At 45.5% G+C, this 18,442-nt stretch overlaps 1 protein-coding gene across 1 annotated transcript in view; it reads right to left on the bottom strand.

Moving 5' to 3' along the window:
• Window positions 1-17,835, bottom strand: part of rint1 (RAD50 interactor 1) — a 53,165-nt gene extending 35,330 nt beyond the window's left edge. Inside the window, exons 1-3 of the mRNA XM_084331176.1 lie at window positions 17,604-17,835; window positions 3,690-3,815; window positions 332-447 (exon numbers count right to left, since the gene is read on the bottom strand). Of these exons, the coding sequence (XP_084187302.1) occupies window positions 332-447; window positions 3,690-3,815; window positions 17,604-17,813 (452 nt within the window). The 5' untranslated portion in view covers window positions 17,814-17,835. The remainder of the gene's footprint in view (window positions 1-331; window positions 448-3,689; window positions 3,816-17,603) is intronic.
• Window positions 17,836-18,442: the final 607 nt, after the last annotated feature.

The following is an 18,442-nucleotide window of genomic DNA, read 5'->3' as shown; positions in this document are numbered from 1 at the left end:
GTATACTGTATACACAAAGATAAAATGACAGTTCTCCTTCTAACTAAGATACCTGTAAAAAAATCAATAATAATAACATTTTAATAATAAATATACATTAGGGGAGCTAGCTCACTAAATAATTTCAAAAGTAAGCCAATCTCTTCACCTTAGCCTTGTATTGTAAACAAGATTTTACTATTTTATGCACATTTATATAGTAGTAGTATATAGTACCGTATATTTGTATGTCTATTTTACTGCTGTGAAGCACTTTGGGCTGCAATTCTTGTATGAAAGGTGATATGCATGACACACACCCCTAGAAGACAGAGACTACCATGCTCCCTACCTGAGCTCCTCTATGCGTTCCAGACACTGCAAGTATTTCATGTGTCTCTCCACGGTGTCCACGTGGCCCATGGTCTGGCCCAGACTGTCCACCCAAGACTGAGCGCTCTGGAGATGCTAGAAGACACAGCAACATGGTGCCATTGCATTATGATTGAAAGACGGCTACAACTGAACTCTTCAGACGACAAGCCATATAACTCTGTTTTGAAATATTTTGGACAGCCCATGTATGTGCAGTTGTAAAGTCAATCCAAATTACTTGGGGTGTGAATGTGATATCACACAAGAAAGTAATCAACCTCTACTGCATTTAATTATGAATGAACACAACACTCTAACTGACCATCTTTAGATAATAAAGTAGCTAGATAGAAAACTTTATTGCCATTTCAACACATGGTTGATTGGGATTTGTCGTGGTGCCAGCACATACAGTACATACAGTATAAAAACATACAATATAAAAACACAAGAATACATGCAATACAATCCCCACAATAAAAGTTGTACACAAACAATAAAAAAAAAAAAAAAAAAAATGCTACAGTACCTAAAATAAATAGCTCAATGTTCCAGTTTAATGCAGATTTACCCTGTTCCAAGCAAACTCGAGGGACCTTAAGGACTAGCCAGCCACTCCTTTCACCAAAGTACAAACAGAGAATCAAAAGCACTCCCGTAGTCTCGCGAGAGGTGCAGAAATGGGATTTGACGTCAGAGGAGACGCTCCAGGCTGCGTTTGACTGCACAGACTGGAGCGTGTTCCGCGACACAGATAACATTCATGTCTACACGGAGACAGTGCTGGACTATGTTCGTACTTTGGTGGAAGAAACAATCCCCACTACCACAATGAGAGTTTACCCAAATCAAAAACCCTGGGTAGACAAATCCGTCCGTGAAGCTCTGAGAGCGCGCACCAAAGCATACAACGACGGCCTAGTGGCAGGCAACATGAATGACCACAAGGTGGCGCGATACAACATAAGGAGGACAGTGACAGAGGCCAAACGGCGCTACAAGGATAAAATTGAACTCCAGTTTGAACAGGCTGACTCTAGAGCTATGTGGCAGGGGCTCAAAACGATGACAGACTACAAAGGCGCCTCCCTCAAACTGAACAGTGACATCTCCTTAGCAAATGACCTCAATACCTTCTATGCGAGGTTTGATGCTGGTAATAACAACACCAGCCCACAAGCCACGGCAATGGGGGGGGGGGGGGTCTGCTGCTGATGGAGACTCAGTGTTCAGGGTAACAGAGCATGAGGTGAGGCGGACCTTTAAAAAAGTGAATATCAGGAAGGCAGCAGGTCCGGACGGCATCCCCGGCCGCGTCCTAAAAGTCTGTGCCGACCAACTGGCCCCGGTATTCACTGACATATTTAACCTGTCCTTAGAACAGGCTGTCATCCCCACCTGCCTGAAGAAGTCCACTATTATCCCTGTACCCAAAAAATCCAAGCCTGCTTGCCTCAACGACTACCGCCCTGTAGCTCTCACCTCCATAGCCATGAAGTGCTTTGAGAAGCTAGTAAAGGGCTACATCTGCTCCTCCCTCCCCATCAACATGGACCCCCTGCAATTTGCATACCGCCCCAACAGGTCCACGGAGGACGCCATAGCCCATGTGCTGCACACAGCAGCATCACACCTGGACAAGAGGCAGGGGAACTATGTGAGAATGCTATTCATCGACTACAGCTCGGCATTCAATACCATAGTCCCCTCCATACTCATAGCCAAGCTCAGGGACCTGGGCTTGAACTATGACCTCTGCCAGTGGGTCTTGGACTTCCTGACGGGCAGACCCCAGGTGGTGAGAGCAGGCAACTGCACCTCCTCATCCATCACCCTCAACATAGGGGCCCCCCAGGGCTGTGTTCTGAGTCCCCTCCTCTACTCCCTGTACACACACGACTGTGTGGCTCAGCGGAGTAGCAATACAATCATCAAATTTGCTGACGACACAGTGGTGGTGGGCCTGATCTCTGCCAACGACGAGAGGGCCTACCTGGAAGAGGTCAAGGTCCTGGCGGGATGGTGCCAGGAAAACAGCCTCTCCCTGAACGTCAGCAAAACAAAGGAGATGATTGTGGACTTCAGGAGGTCGGGGGTCAAGGACTACAGCCCCCTCAGCATCGACGGGGCACCGGTTGAGAGAGTCAACAGCTTTAAGTACCTCGGAGCCTACATATCCGAGGACTTGACATGGACCACACACATTGACAGTGTTGTGAAGAAGGCACGACAACGCCTCTACTTCCTCAGGCGCCTAAGGAAGTTCCAAGTCAGTCAGAAGATCCTTAAGAACTTCTACTCATGTACAATAGAGAGCATCTTGACTGGCAACATCACCTCCTGGTTTGGGAATAGCACTGCACAAGACCGAAGCAGACTACAAAGAGTGACACGTTCAGCCGAACGCACAATTGGAGGGGGGCTCCCCACCCTCCAGAACATTTACAACAAGCGTTGCAGGGGCAAGGCTAAGAGAATCATTAAAGACTCCAGTCACCCGAACAACTGCCTCTTTGAACTGCTGCGGTCAGGCAAGCGATACCGGAGTCTCAAGGCGAGCACAGAAAGACTCAGAAGAAGCTTCTATCCCCAGGCCATCAGGCTGCTAAACGAACAATGAACACTACACAACAACAACCATCAAACGCACATAGCACACACATCCACATGCACACACTCACTTTAAACAAACACACTGTAGCACCCACTCCACACACTTTATAGCACACACCCACTTTAAACAAACACACTGTAGCACCCACTCCCCACACTTTATATTTATTGATGAAGGATTGCACTACAACTCGTACACCTTACTGTAAATTGTACCTAAATTGTACCTCATCCCATTTCTGCTTTGCACTATATAGTACTGTACATTAGTACACTGCATAGTATTGTATATTATATGGTAACTCAGTTACGTCTATTCTGCATCGAACATTGTACATATGTCTATACTGAACACTGTGACCTCATTTTCTACTTCTAAATTACATGCTATACTATGTTATTTGATACTATCTTGTCTAGCACAGTCTCTGGAGCGTAACAGTAAGAAGCATTTTGTATGAAAGTATTCTGTACTTCTGTATGACAACTATTAAAGAAACTTGAAACTAGACCGGGTGCCATAAGGTTCCAAAATTCCTTTCTAATAATGATGTAGTACAAGGAGGTAGCTTACCAATAAGGGCCTTAGAAACAAGTGTTTGTTGCACCTCTCCGTCAGAGAGGGCCAACCAACCTTCTCATGAAGGACACAGTGATGAGTGTCATATGAACCTGAGGGCAGAGTGATAGACAGAGTCCATGGATTTAATCTGATCTGGTACCTGTTGTAGGGTGTTGGAGAGGACTCTCTCCCTCTGTAGCAGGGTCTCCAGGGACTCCTTGGCCTCCTCAGCAGCTGCCAAGGCTGCAGCCACTTTCAGAGGCACTGAGCTGGACACGGTCAGCACCTGGAAGCGGTACATGATAGCATCATAAATTACAAAACATTCAATAATTTTAAGTAAACAGTAAAAAATACAAAAAACATATTATATGTCCTAGTGAGAAAAAGTTATATATTTTAGGTCAGTTTGCAAAAGATTCCATGACACAGCTGCATCAACGGAAAAAAAAATTCTTTCCAAGTTAAGTCCTGGCATAGGGTGCCTGAAGAACCAGACATTAGAGCATATCACACATGGACCAGTATTCCATTGCAACATAGCTGGGATTTAAGGTGGTCATTTGCAGAGTAGGGCTTTATAAATATACAGGTACCAATGGTTATCCAATACAACACATAGATTCAGTGGTTCACATTACAAACTGTATAGCAGTGGTTCTCAACCTTTTTACATAAAGTACCACCTGAGAACGTAGCTGGCTCTCCAAGTACCACCATATGACCGACGTTAAAATACAGTCTATGCAGCTATGCACACTTCATGCAGGAGGCAAATGTATTCCTAATAACATTATTTATTGTTAACTTTTGTCAGACACAGCCACAATGTACAAAGGGGTAGCACTAGAACTAGCAAACTCTTCCACACAATTATCATACAATGCAAGAGGCATTGAGAACATAATAACTAACATTCTCACATAGCAAGTGAGAAAATTAAGAACAACTGTATTTCAGCAAATTACTTAATTCAAACACACACTTTTTCATGTAATCCTCGACCGCGAGGATTCCGGTTACAACATCTGTACCAAATGACATAATTTTGACCCAGAAATCAAGAGAGTCAGTGAAAACGTAACTTTTGAACGGCAAGGTAAGATATATTTCAGTTTGTCTATAAAAGATGCTTTACTTGTTAATCTCTCTCTCTCTCGTGTTCTCAATAGTGACTCAGTATTAGCAGAGTTTATAGCAAAAGGGAAGTTTTGTCTGGGCTCTGCTGAGAAGTCATGGGTCAAATAGAAAGTGCGGGGGTGAAGATGGGGGAGAAGATGGGGAAGTTGGTGAGTGGTGACTACTCCCATTCTCAGAATTTGAGGGTTCATTGGAACCTGATGATTCAGAGTTCAATGAGGCAGAGAATGTTCTGATTCAGACTGACATCATATCTATATTCTGTACGTGCTGTTCCAACTCTTTGTTGAGGCTTTATTGATCTCTGACACACACACACACACACACACACACACACACACACACACACACACACACACACACACACACACACACACACACACACACACACACACACACACACACACACACACACACACACACACACACACACACACACACACACACACACACACACACACACACACACACACACACACACACACACACACACACACGCCCCCTCTCAGTCATGTACCAGCCAGGCCCCTCTCAGTCATGTATACCAGCCCCCCTCTCAGTCCTGTATACCAGCCCCCTCTCAGTCCTGTACCAGCCCCCTCTCAGTCATGTACCAGCCCCCTCTCAGTCATGTACCAGCCCCCTCTCAGTCATGTACCAGCCCCCTCTCAGTCATGTACCACAGCCCCCTCTCAGTCATGTACCACAGCCCCCTCTCAGTCATGTACCACAGCCCCCTCTCAGTCATGTACCACAGCCCCCTCTCAGTCATGTACCACAGCCCCCTCTCAGTCATGTACCACAGCCCCCTCTCAGTCATGTACCAGCCCCCTCTCAGTCATGTACCACAGCCCCCTCTCAGTCATGTACCATCCCCCTCTCAGTCATGTACCACAGCCCCCTCTCAGTCATGTACTGTAGCGGTGTCCACTTATAGTGCCTATAACCTTTACCGTTGGGCGCCAGACAGGTCTAACCCCTGCCAATGAAGATAAAAATACCTTTTTGATTTGGTTAATTAGGCCTATAGCTCCGGCATAAGACTGTACCACATAAGACAAATAATAATAATAATTTATTAGACAAATAATATAATAATTTGATTTATAGGTCTGGACTAATGGCCAAGGTAATTACTAGGTGAGTTTGATAACAAAGAAACACTCAGGAGTCATGCCCAATTCAGTCAAAATGTCCATGTATTGGATATTAGTCAAAATCATAAGAAAAACTCTTAGAACACAAAACAATTCATTTACAGACCAGTTCGTTCACGCAGTTCAGTGCATTGGGTGAACAGGTATAGGCATTTGCCAATAGTTCCAAATGTCAAAGAGTTCGTGATGACCGCCACGCAACTGTGTGAATGAACGAAAAAATAGAAAGTCTCTAACGAAAATATGTGGGTGTGTGTGTGTGTGTGTGTGTGTGTGTGTGTGTGCGTGTGTGTGTGTGTGGGTGTGTGATACGAGAGTAGGGGGAAAAGAGGGGCGTTGGACTTGGGCTGGAGGGGTAGAGAGAGATGTTTGGCTGGGGCTGAAGGGGTAGAGAGAGAGAGATAGAGGCGCGTTTGGCCTCGGCTATGTGTCGCCGTCGTTAGGAAGCTTGGAGAGGGGAATGTTTGAGTCGGAGACGCTTGCGTCACAGCCTCGGAACAGGAGCGCAACCAACAGTGCAGCGTGTACTTTACCGCACCGAAGTCCGCGTTGGGTGAAGATGACCAGGTCGTAGACGTCCGGAGACTCCGGACTATCCCCGTTTCTCATCCATCCCGTGTTAGGTACTGTTTACTGGCGCGTTTTCAACTTCTCTAACTCCGGTTCACTTCTCCTGCTCCTCACATCGGCTGCACGTCTTCTTTCAGGTAAACAACATTCAAACTCGCCGCTCTCACTCCCGCGTCATGACTTCGCACGTCTCCTGTCTCACGTCTCACCAGGCCAACCCCCCACCGTCTGACGTCTCACCTCTTATCCGCTATCAGATCCCAGATGAGCGCATCCGTAATTGACAGACATAAAGGGACAGGCGCACTTTTACCAGGCAGGTTAAAGCCGCTCTGTTACACTCTCCCCCCATTGTGAAAGACCACCTTTGGTGGTGAATACCAGTCACTCGAAACCCAGGAACTCGTCCTCTGAGCTATCTTCATTTAATATCTCCAGGACCTCCTTCCTTTCCTGTTCGTCCAAATCCTCCGCTGTAGGGTAGAAAGGTTTGAGGTTACAGACATGTACTGTTCTCACATCTCCACCAGTGTCCTCTCGTACAACTTGGTAGTTGACGGGACCAGTTTGTTTCATTACACGATAGGGTCCTTTCCACTTGCTGGCCAGTTTGGCAGTAAAGTTCTTGGCTGCACTGGACTGTGGAAAGTTCCTTACCCACACCCTTTCTTGGAACTTGAAACTGACATCCCTCCTGTTCTTGTTATAGTTTCGTAGCTGTCTCACACGAGCCTTCTTACTACTTTCCTCGGCTTTGGCGTGGAGAGTCTTCAGCTGATGAACCACATCATACGCCTGAGCATCAGGAGGAAGAGACTTGCCTCTCAGGACTTTGTCCATTGGACTGTTCAGTTTCCTTCCAAGCTGTAACTCTGCAGGGGTAACTCCTGTGGTTTCTTGAACTGCCGAATTCAAGGCAAATCTGAACTCTGGTAAGTACTGATCCCACTTCCGGTGGTTGTCTTCCACGTAGGAGGAGATCATACACTTCAGAGTGCGATTCACCCGTTCTGTCATGTTCGTCTGTGGGTGATAGGCTGTCGTAAGCTTGGGTGTCACTGTCCATTTCTCGCAGAGCTCTTTGAATAAAGACGACACAAACTGTGATCCTCTGTCTGACAATATAAAATCTGGCACACCCCATCTCGTAAAGATTTCTTTCTTCAGTATGCGGGCGATTGTCTGCGAGTTTGCTTGTCGCATGGGGAAGAATTCCACCCATTTTGTGAAATAGTCCACTAGGACAAGAAGATACTCATTTCGTTCTGGACTGCGTGGAAGGGGTCCCATTATATCTACTCCTAGCAACTCATTTGGTCCCTTTACTGAATGTTGCTGAATCATTCCTGCAGGCTTCCTGTTGTCGGACTTCAGGCTCTGACACTTCACACAGCATTTGACATGTGCCTTGACATCGGTCCACATTCCTGGCCAGAATGCCACTTCCTGAAGCCTCTTGTAGGTTTTGAAGATACCCCCATGTCCACATAGCGGGTTCTCATGATAAGCCTGGAGGACTTGCGGAATCAGGGTTGCTGGGACATAGACCCGATAATGACACTGTCCATCTTGTCCTTGTGTTTTTCGGTACACCTTATCCTCCAGGACTGAGTAGTCATTTTTCACAGAACTTCCTTCCTCTGCCAGAGCCTTAAAGATGGTCTCAATTTTGGCATCCTTGTGTTGTTCCTCCCATATCTGTGCAAGGGATATCGGAAGTGTTCCAGAATCCTTCTTGCCGGAATACAGGTTGCATCCAGCACCTGTTGGAATCCTGGAAAGTGCGTCTGGAGCACTATTCAGTTTTCCTTTTCGATATTCAATGATGAAGTCGAATCGCTGAAGTCGCAGAGCCCACCTGATCAGACGACTTGTAGTCTTCGTGGATCTCAGGACCCACTGTAAGGCAGAGTGATCAGTGATGACAGTGAAGAGTCGTGGTTCCAGATAGTGCTGCCATTTCTCCAGAGCCCAAATGATTGCAAGACACTCTTTCTCTGTTGCAGAATAGTTGCTTTCTGCTCGGTTTAATGTCCGACTTGCGTACGCCAGCACTTCTTCAGTACCACCTTCTTTCTTCTGTGTCAGTATGGCTCCAAGACCAGTATCACTTGCATCAGTGTACACAAGAAAAGGATGATCTGGGTTGGGATGACCCAAGATAGGAGGAGATGACAAACATTCCCTCAGTCTGTTGAATGCATTCTGGCACTCAGGACTCCATATGAATGGTCGTCCTTTCTTTTTTAGGTCATTGATCGGCTCAGCAATCTTTGAGAATCCTGGAACGAATCTGTGGTACCATCCGGCAAACCCCAGGAACCGCTGAACCTCTTTGATATTCTTCGGAACTGGATAGGTTCGGATGGCCTCAACCTTGTCAGGGTCTGCACAAACTCCTTTGGCACTGACGATGTGTCCAAGAAACTTTATTTCCTGGAGGCAGAACTTGGACTTCTTCAGGTTGATGGTCAGATTTGCTTTTGCAAGCCTCTCTATGACTTGCTGTAGATGCTGGAAATGTTCGGTCACAGACGTAGAATAAACAATGATATCATCGAGGTAGACGAGACAGATATGACCACGGAGATCTCTCAAGACAGTCTCCATTAGTCTTTGGAATGTCGCAGGAGCATTTTTCAGTCCAAAAGGCATTACGTTGAAGTGGTACAACCCACGAGATGTGATGAATGCAGTTTTTGACTTACTCTCTGGATCCATGGGCACTTGCCAATAGCCACTGTTGAGATCAATCGTAGAGAAGATCACTGATCCAGAGAGTGATTCCAGGATCTCGTTGATGTTGGGTAGCGGATACGCATCAGTTTCGGTCACCGCATTGACCCGTCTGAAGTCCACACAAAAACGGTGACCTCCATCCTTCTTTGGAGGCAGCACCACTGGGGAGGCCCATCCTGAGTATGATGGTTCGATGATCCCCGCACTTAGCATATCTTTCAGTTGCTCCTCCACAATGGCTTGCTTTCCCGGAGCCATCCTGTATGGCCTTTGTTTGATCGGCACATTGGTGGTGGGGTATATCTTGTGAAGTAGCACATCAGTTCTCCCCGCCTCATTTGTGCACACTTTGGGGTACGACTCAAGAATTCCTCTTAACTGCTCCTTTTCATCATCTTGCAGTTGCGCTTGTGTGACAGCATTGTGGATATACTCCTTCGCATCCAGGCGTACAGGTTCCAGCGTCAACACAGGAGGAGGAAGAGCACTTATCAGGCATAATTTCCTGGGATAGTGTCGTTTCTCCTTCCTAGGACCATTTGCACTACCTGGTTGAAATGGAAATACTTCGGCAGGGTTAGATTTGAAACTATACTCCCCGTCTGCCACGTTGATTTGTAGCCCACTGAGAGAAATGAAGTCCAACCCCAGGACAACTCCAAAAGCCAGGCCTCTCTGATCCAGCACGACTACTGGTAAGGTGAAGAGTTTCCCGTGAAGGTCGATTTCCAGCTTCCCCCAACCAAGAGGAACTTGTGCCTGTCCATTAGCAAGATACAAAGGTCCATCTTCCCAGGGAGTAAGCTCTTCTTTGGTTCTGTTGAGCTCCGCCCATAGATACTCATGGAGAAGGGTGTAACTTGCACCTGTATCCAAGACAGCCTTTCCCCGCCAGGCTCCCAGAGTGATGGGTACCACCAATAGGGTAGGTGGGCCACAAGGAGAACTTTGTTTTGAAGTACTCGGAGAGAGGTTCTCCACGGAAGGTTGTGCTGACTTGTCACGTCGTTTTGAGGTGACAGCTGTGGACACCAAGCTGTTACTTGGGTGTTGACCTTTCGGCGCAGAATAGGGTTTCTGTTGTCGATTGAAAGATTTAGAGTGGTCAGGAGGTGTATATTGGGGACAAGATCCAGGAGGATGTTGTCCCTTACATCTCCAACACATCACAGGCGGTCCATCCTGGACTCGATTTGGAACGCTGGGCGTCCTATTCTGAGTTTGAGGAGCTCTTAAGTTGGTCCTCTTGTCATACTCAAGTTGGAGCTCGTGATCCCTTTCAAGTTGGATTCCCAGACGCACCAACTCCTCGGTGGTCTGAACTCGCCCTCGGAGTTGACTTGCAAGATACGGTTTGATGTTTTTCAAAATCATTTTTACTATGAGCTCTTCAGTGAGAGAGGGTTTCCACTTTTTACAAAGAGCCCTATAAGAGAAAGCGAAGTCTCTTATAGTTTCCTTCTCTCCTTGGATTTTTGTTCTGATTCGGTCTGCTAACTCGTCTTCATAATCATCAGTTAGATAAGCAGACATAAAAGCAGTTTCAAATTGGCTCCATGTAGTTACAGAGGATCTGGCAATCTCCCACCAGTCACGAGCTGTACCATGCAGCACGGTTCTGAACGTTGCCAGGAGGTCCCAGTCGGATAAGGGCTGTAGCGCCAGAAAATCATGGCATTTGGTCAGATAATTCAGTGGATCAGGGTCATCATCCAGCTTTCCATAGGTTGGAAAAGTCAGCTTGATACTCTTGGTGATGACTGATCTTGTAGATAATGTGGTTGGAGCAGTGGTTGGTACAGTTCTTGAGCTGGCCGTTGCCAGCGGAGAACCTGTACTGAATGTTGAAGGTTGTGTGAAAATAGAGCCTATAGGCAAAGTTGCGGGATGAAACAGTGAGGTGGGAGGAATGTTAGTGAGTTTTAGATCGAGAGCATCCAGTTTCTTTTCCATAGAGATAACTTTATTCTCGTGGTTATCCGATTGCTCCTTCATCTTTACTTTCATCTCCTCCAGTTGGCTGTTTACCCGAGTCACCTGTGTAATACAGTATTCCACTCCTTTGGATATCATATCCACTCCTTCCTGGGTGACTTGTTTCACCTCTTTGATTTCCTTCTGAACTTCTACTTGGGACTGTACCACCATGAAATTAATCTGCTGGGTAAGAGTTTGTTCAGATGCTTGATTCTCATCAGCCATTATGATTTTGGTGGTTTTGGCCAGATTATCCATTTCTTTTAACACATTATCTTGGAGGGTGACGATGCATGTCTTGAGATGAGTGTAGTTGGCCACCGACTGATTTCCAATAGCTTGGATTCTTAGGTCAGAGCGGGTATTGAAGTCCTGCACATATTTGGTCAATTGTTGCATTCTCAATTTCTGCTGATCCATTGTCTGACACAACTGTAACCAATTTCCCTGAGTTTGGTAAGCCAGTTGGTTCAAATCCCTTGCCGGGGTAGCCATGACTACTGGTAAGTCAATTGGGGACAAGGTGTCGGAGGTTGGGGAAGATATGGAGTCTGAAGAGGCAGCCTTGTGTTCTCCAGAGTCAATTGAGATTTTTCCAAGTTGCAGAAGAACATTGGTTTCCTCTGTTAGCAAAACAGGGTCCGTTTGGAGGTCGATTAGTGGTTCCTGAAAATGCACACCTTCTTTAGGCTTTGTCGCCGGGAAATGCATTGGAGACTCCTCCCCCTTTCGACGCTGAAATTTCTCCAATCTCATTTGTATAATACCCCTTTGGTCAGGTCTCTCCGTATCAGACCTTAAGGGGGTATCAACATCAGGAGGGTCTGGTCCCTTTAGATCCCACCCTAGACCCTCTGTTTTTGTGTCTAGGTCTGGTGGGTTTGGAGGCGGGCTGCTTGGTGCAGGTGCAGCCTCTGCGCCCTTAGACATTGTGAAATCAGTGGGTGGAATGTGTTTTATGTAAGGCTATAAACCCAAAATCAATTATTTAGAGCAGCACACAGCACATTAATGAACCCACATAGTCGAGCAATGCTTCAAACCTTCACAATATAATTTGTTTCACCTTTCAAAAGTTGTCAACTGTACCTTTAAACAAAAAAACATAATGCCCCTTTAAAGGAAATAGTGCCATGCACCTTTAAACAAAACAGCGTAATGCACCTTCAAGGGAGATAGTGCCATGCACCTTTAAACGAAAATAGGGCAATGTACCTTTAAAGAAAATAGTGCCATGCACCTATAACCAAAATAGCATAATGCACCTTTAAAGAAGATAGTGCCATGCACCTTTAAACAAAATAGCATAATGAACCTTTAAAGAAAATAGTGCCATGCACCTATAACCAAAATAGCATAATGCACCTTTAAAGAAGATAAGAAGATAGTGCCATGCACCTTTAAACAAAAATAGGATAATGTACCTTCAAAGAAAATAGTGCCATGCACCTATAACCAAAATAGCAGAATGCACCTTTAAAGAAAACAACAAGTAACATATATGTATATTTTTTCTTTAACACAGTACCTTTAAACCTTGGTTCAGTTAGGCCCTTGCCCCACGTTGGGCGCCATTTTATGTAGCGGTGTCCACTTATAGTGCCTATAACCTTTACCGTTGGGCGCCAGACAGGTCTAACCCCTGCCAATGAAGATAAAAATACCTTTTTGATTTGGTTAATTAGGCCTATAGCTCCGGCATAAGACTGTACCACATAAGACAAATAATAATAATAATTTATTAGACAAATAATATAATAATTTGATTTATAGGTCTGGACTAATGGCCAAGGTAATTACTAGGTGAGTTTGATAACAAAGAAACACTCAGGAGTCATGCCCAATTCAGTCAAAATGTCCATGTATTGGATATTAGTCAAAATCATAAGAAAAACTCTTAGAACACAAAACAATTCATTTACAGACCAGTTCGTTCACGCAGTTCAGTGCATTGGGTGAACAGGTATAGGCATTTGCCAATAGTTCCAAATGTCAAAGAGTTCGTGATGACCGCCACGCAACTGTGTGAATGAACGAAAAAATAGAAAGTCTCTAACGAAAATATGTGGGTGTGTGTGTGTGTGTGTGTGTGTGTGTGTGTGTGCGTGTGTGTGTGTGTGGGTGTGTGATACGAGAGTAGGGGGAAAAGAGGGGCGTTGGACTTGGGCTGGAGGGGTAGAGAGAGATGTTTGGCTGGGGCTGAAGGGGTAGAGAGAGAGAGATAGAGGCGCGTTTGGCCTCGGCTATGTGTCGCCGTCGTTAGGAAGCTTGGAGAGGGGAATGTTTGAGTCGGAGACGCTTGCGTCACAGCCTCGGAACAGGAGCGCAACCAACAGTGCAGCGTGTACTTTACCGCACCGAAGTCCGCGTTGGGTGAAGATGACCAGGTCGTAGACGTCCGGAGACTCCGGACTATCCCCGTTTCTCATCCATCCCGTGTTAGGTACTGTTTACTGGCGCGTTTTCAACTTCTCTAACTCCGGTTCACTTCTCCTGCTCCTCACATCGGCTGCACGTCTTCTTTCAGGTAAACAACATTCAAACTCGCCGCTCTCACTCCCGCGTCATGACTTCGCACGTCTCCTGTCTCACGTCTCACCAGGCCAACCCCCCACCGTCTGACGTCTCACCTCTTATCCGCTATCAGATCCCAGATGAGCGCATCCGTAATTGACAGACATAAAGGGACAGGCGCACTTTTACCAGGCAGGTTAAAGCCGCTCTGTTACAGTACCAGCCCCCTCTCAGTCATGTACCACAGCCCCCTCTCAGTCATGTACCACAGCCCCATCTCAGTCATGTACCATAGCCCCATCTCAGTCATGTACCACAGCCCCATCTCAGTCATGTACCAGCCCCCCTCTCAGTCATGTACCAGGCCAGCCCCCTCTCAGTCATGTACCACAGCCCCCTCTCAGTCATGTACCAGCCCCCTCTCAGTCATGTACCAGCCCCCTCTCAGTCATGTACCACATTCCCATCTCAGTCATGTACCAGCCAGCCCCCTCTCAGTCATGTACCACAGCCCCATCTCAGTCATGTACCAGCCCCCCTCTCAGTCATGTACCTGCACGACTGGCGGGGGGGGTGCTTAGTAAGATATATATGATTGGGCCAGCCCAGTGTCATTTTTTTCTTCTTCTTTTTAATCATACCGGCCCACATATGCGTCGGCCCACCGGGCAAATGCCCAGTATGCCAGATGGCTACTCCAGGCATGCCTGCTTCTAAGTTCAGTGACCTGACTGCAGACAAAAAAGAAAAAAAATTAAGAAAAAAATTATAATATCTTTTTTTTTCAAGTACCACCAGCAGGGGGCCCAAGTACCACCCGTGGTACACGTACCACAGGTTGAGAACCACTGCTGTATAGGGCTCAGGGAGGGGTGGGAGGGTTAGATAGTTGCTAACTTGCTATGGATGCCAGTCTCCATCTCTGTGGATTAGTCACGAATGTGCAATGTGCATTGAGAAATCACTACAACAGTTGGTTTAGCGGTGTTGCATGCATTGCTGTGCCCACCCAATGCAATGCAGAGGAACATTTAGTCGACTTCTGTTACATGCAGACTGGCGATTGAGCTGTGTGGAGGTAAACGGTACCCTATCCCCCGCCCCCTCCCAGTGAGCTGTGGTGTTCCACAAGGAAGCATACTAGGACCGCTACTGTTCCTAAATTATGCAAATGACATGTCGTCAGCTTGTGACTGCAACTTGTTCCTGTTTGCGGACGACTCAGCCCTGCTGGTCTCTGACAAGAACAAGTTACAGGTTGAAAAAACCCTCAGCTCGGAACTAGGCAAAATCTGCGCTGACAACAAACTATCATTACACCTGGGTAAAACACAGTCCATTCTCTTCGGTTCAAATAACAAACTCAGCAAGGCCGACGGCTTCGCAGTTACAGTGGGTGACAATATTGTCACAAGGAAAGATGAAATTACATACCTAGGTTCCATCCTAGAGAAAAATCTTTCCTGTGACAAAATGGCATCCAATGTAATCAAAAAAGTCAACCAACGAACTAGATTCTTGTACCGGATCTCCTCTCTGGTAAACAAGAATACCCTGAAGACTCTTCACTCTGGCAGGAGCACTCATTCAAGGGTACTACAACTATGCTTGCACCTCATGGTACCAAAGCACCTCAAAGGTGCTAAAATCAAAATTACAAACATCACAAAACAAACTGGTCAGACTACTGCTTGACCTTACTCCTAGAACCCACCTCACCCCTGCCCACTTTGACAACCTAGGATGGCTTAGAGTAGACGACAGAGTACAGCAACTTGCAATGGGCCTGGTCTACAAGATACACTACACCACTAAGGTACCCATGTACATGTCAAAATACTTCCCAAAGGTCAGTGAATACCACGACCACAACACCAGAGGGAGCTCCACAAATCATGTTAAACCCAGATTCGGCTCAAACAAGGGACTAACACGTTTCGCAATTATGCCACATCAATGTGGAACGCCCTACCCACAGCTGTAAAGGAATGTGAATCACTACCCGATTTCAAAACCACTCTCAAGGAGCACCTACGGGAGACTGCAATTCAAAACTGGCCCCTGTAAATGTCCTAACCCAACCCCCTCCAATGTACAGTAAATGTCCTAACTAGGGATGTCCGATATTATCGGCCTACCGATATTATCGGCCGATATCGGCATTAAAATGTGATATCGGAAAATATCGGTATCAAAAAATAAAATAAAAAATTAAATCTATTTTTTTTACATTTCTATAACCTTTATTTACCCAGGCAAGCAAGTAAGAACAAATTCTGATTTTATTTATTGTCAAAAGTATGCATAATGTTGTGTTAATTCCACAACAAGAGATATGTAATGTTAATTACCTGAAATTATTCCGTTTTTTTGGGGGGGGGGGGTATATATATCGGTATCGGTTGATATCGGTATCGGAAATTAAGAGTTGGACAATATCGGTATAGGTAAAAAAGCCAATATCGAGCATCCCTAGTCATAACCCAGTAATACGTCGAGACCCTCTTCTTGGGACCAAGTAAGGTTTCGTCGATAATCCAATGTACAGTTACCCTCCCCACCCCGCCCGTATTTTGACATGTACATGGGTACCTTGGTCGTGTAGTGTATCTTGTAGACCAGGCCCATTGCAAGTTGCTGTACTCTGTCGTCTACTCTAAGCCATCCTAGGTTGTCAAATTGGGCAGGGGTGAGGTGGGTTCTAGGAGTAAGGTCAAGCAGTAGTCTGACCAGTTTGTTTTGAGATGTTTGTAATTTTGTTTTTAGCGCCTTTGAGGTGCTTTGGTACCATGAGGTGCAAGCATAGTCGTAGTACCCTTGAATGAGTGCTCCTGCCAGAGTCTTCAGGGTATTCTTGTTTACCAGAGAGGAGATCCGGTACAAGAATCGAGTTCGTTGGTTGACTTTTTTTATTACATTGGATGCCATTTTGTCACAGGAGAGATTAGCCTCTAGGATGGAACCCAGGTAGGTAATTTCATCTTTCCTTGTGACAATATTGTCACCCACTGTAACTGAGAAGCCGTCGGTCTTGCTGAGTTTGTTATTTGAACCGAAGAGAATGGACTCTGTTTTGCCCATGTGTAATGATAGTTTGTTATCAGCGAGCCATATGCAGATTCTGCCTAGTTCCGAGCTGAGGGTTTTTTCAACCTGTAACTTGTTCTTGTCAGAGACCAGCAGGGCTGAGTCGTCCACAAACAGGAACAAGTTGCAGTCACAAGCTGACGACATGTCATTTGCATAAATTAGGAACAGTAGCGGTCCTAGTATGCTTCCTTGTGGAACACCACAGCTCACTGTGAGGGGGGGGGGGATAGGGTACCGTTTACCTCCACCATCTGTTCCCTCCCCTCAAGGTAGGATTGCATCCAGCTCACTGATAGACTATCAAAACCGATTGCTTTCAGCTTGTCAATCAGAATGGAGTGATTGACAGTGTCGAAGGCCTTTTGTAGGTCCAGCATGACCATGCCGCAGTATTTGCCCTTACTACTGACTTACTACCATAGTGTCTTTATACCAATGTAGATTATGCTAAAACACTATACATATGACTAGCACTAGTATTATTCAGTAGTACTAATTTATGTTGTATATCCAGTTTAATCACCGGTACATTGTATATTACTAGTTACAGCTTCAATGTACAGTTTCTACGTCAAATGTATATACACTCTTTTCTGGACACTTTTTGTATCACAAGCAGTACTGTATTTGCAACTCCTGTATGTCATAAATGTATAGATGTAGCAGTACTGTCTATCTGTATGTCATATATGATGAATTGAAAATGGGGGAACCTGATGTAAACTTGAACTGTACTGTACCCATTCTGCAATCTGTTAATAAAAGTTTTCAACCAATCAATCAACTGCACTTTACTGTTACATAATGCACTCTGGTTAGATGCCTAACTTATTTTCGTTGTACTGTATTTGTGCTATATTTGAATCTATTCTATGATCTATTCCTACCTGCTCTTCCAGAAACTTGTTCTCGGCTGTCAGTTTATCCATGACGGCGGCGACGTTCCTCAGTGACTTCACGTCGCTGCCGATCTCTCTCTCTATGTAGTCAACAACGAAGCGGTCTACCGTCTCCTCGTCGTCTCCGGACCCCGAGCCGGAATCTTCGTAGTTCGCTGCGGACACAGAACCTGATAGATCATCGCTCAACTTGCTCATCGTCTCGTCTTCAGGTGTGGGCGCCGCCATCTTTCCTCGAATACTTTACCACGTCAACAACGTCGCGGATGTAAACAAGCTCGGCTGTCGAGAGCACAGTGCCACCTCTTCGCCGTGTGGTCAGAGTCGGCATTACAATAACGTGGTAACATGTAAACATTATAATAAGGATGGCAAAAGAGCTCTCTCCTTGCCCCTGTTTATCCAAGACATCTCTTTGGTATAGTACATATAAAGGCCCTTTATATAAATAAAATAGTTCCCACATTTGAACTACTACGAAATAAATAAATACTAGACTAGACTAGTTTGTCTCTAGTTATCGGATTTGCTAATAGTGGCCAATATAATGATGACTTGTGAATAGGTTTAAATATGAATTATTTTGGAGCTGGAGATTAACTGGTTAATATTTCAAATTGTATCTCCCAGCTGTATTCTAGGGGTAAACTAGAAAGTGCAAAACAGCTCAAGAAAACACTAAATAAATAAAGGTTTCTCTCACTGTTTTAGTTTAAAACCAAACTGTTTTGGAGTTTTAGGAATAGTTGAGTGTTTTTGCTCTTACATAAAGTTTTCTTCCTGGAAATGTCATGTCACAATCAAATGAATACTTCATTGTTGACACA

Source organism: Notolepis coatsorum (genome assembly GCF_963971535.1).
Source record: "Notolepis coatsorum genome assembly, chromosome: 15".
NCBI classification, from domain to species: domain Eukaryota; kingdom Metazoa; phylum Chordata; class Actinopteri; order Aulopiformes; family Paralepididae; genus Notolepis; species Notolepis coatsorum.
The sequence above is the reverse complement of the archived record's forward strand: the minus strand, read 5'-3'. Positions and strand labels throughout refer to the sequence as shown.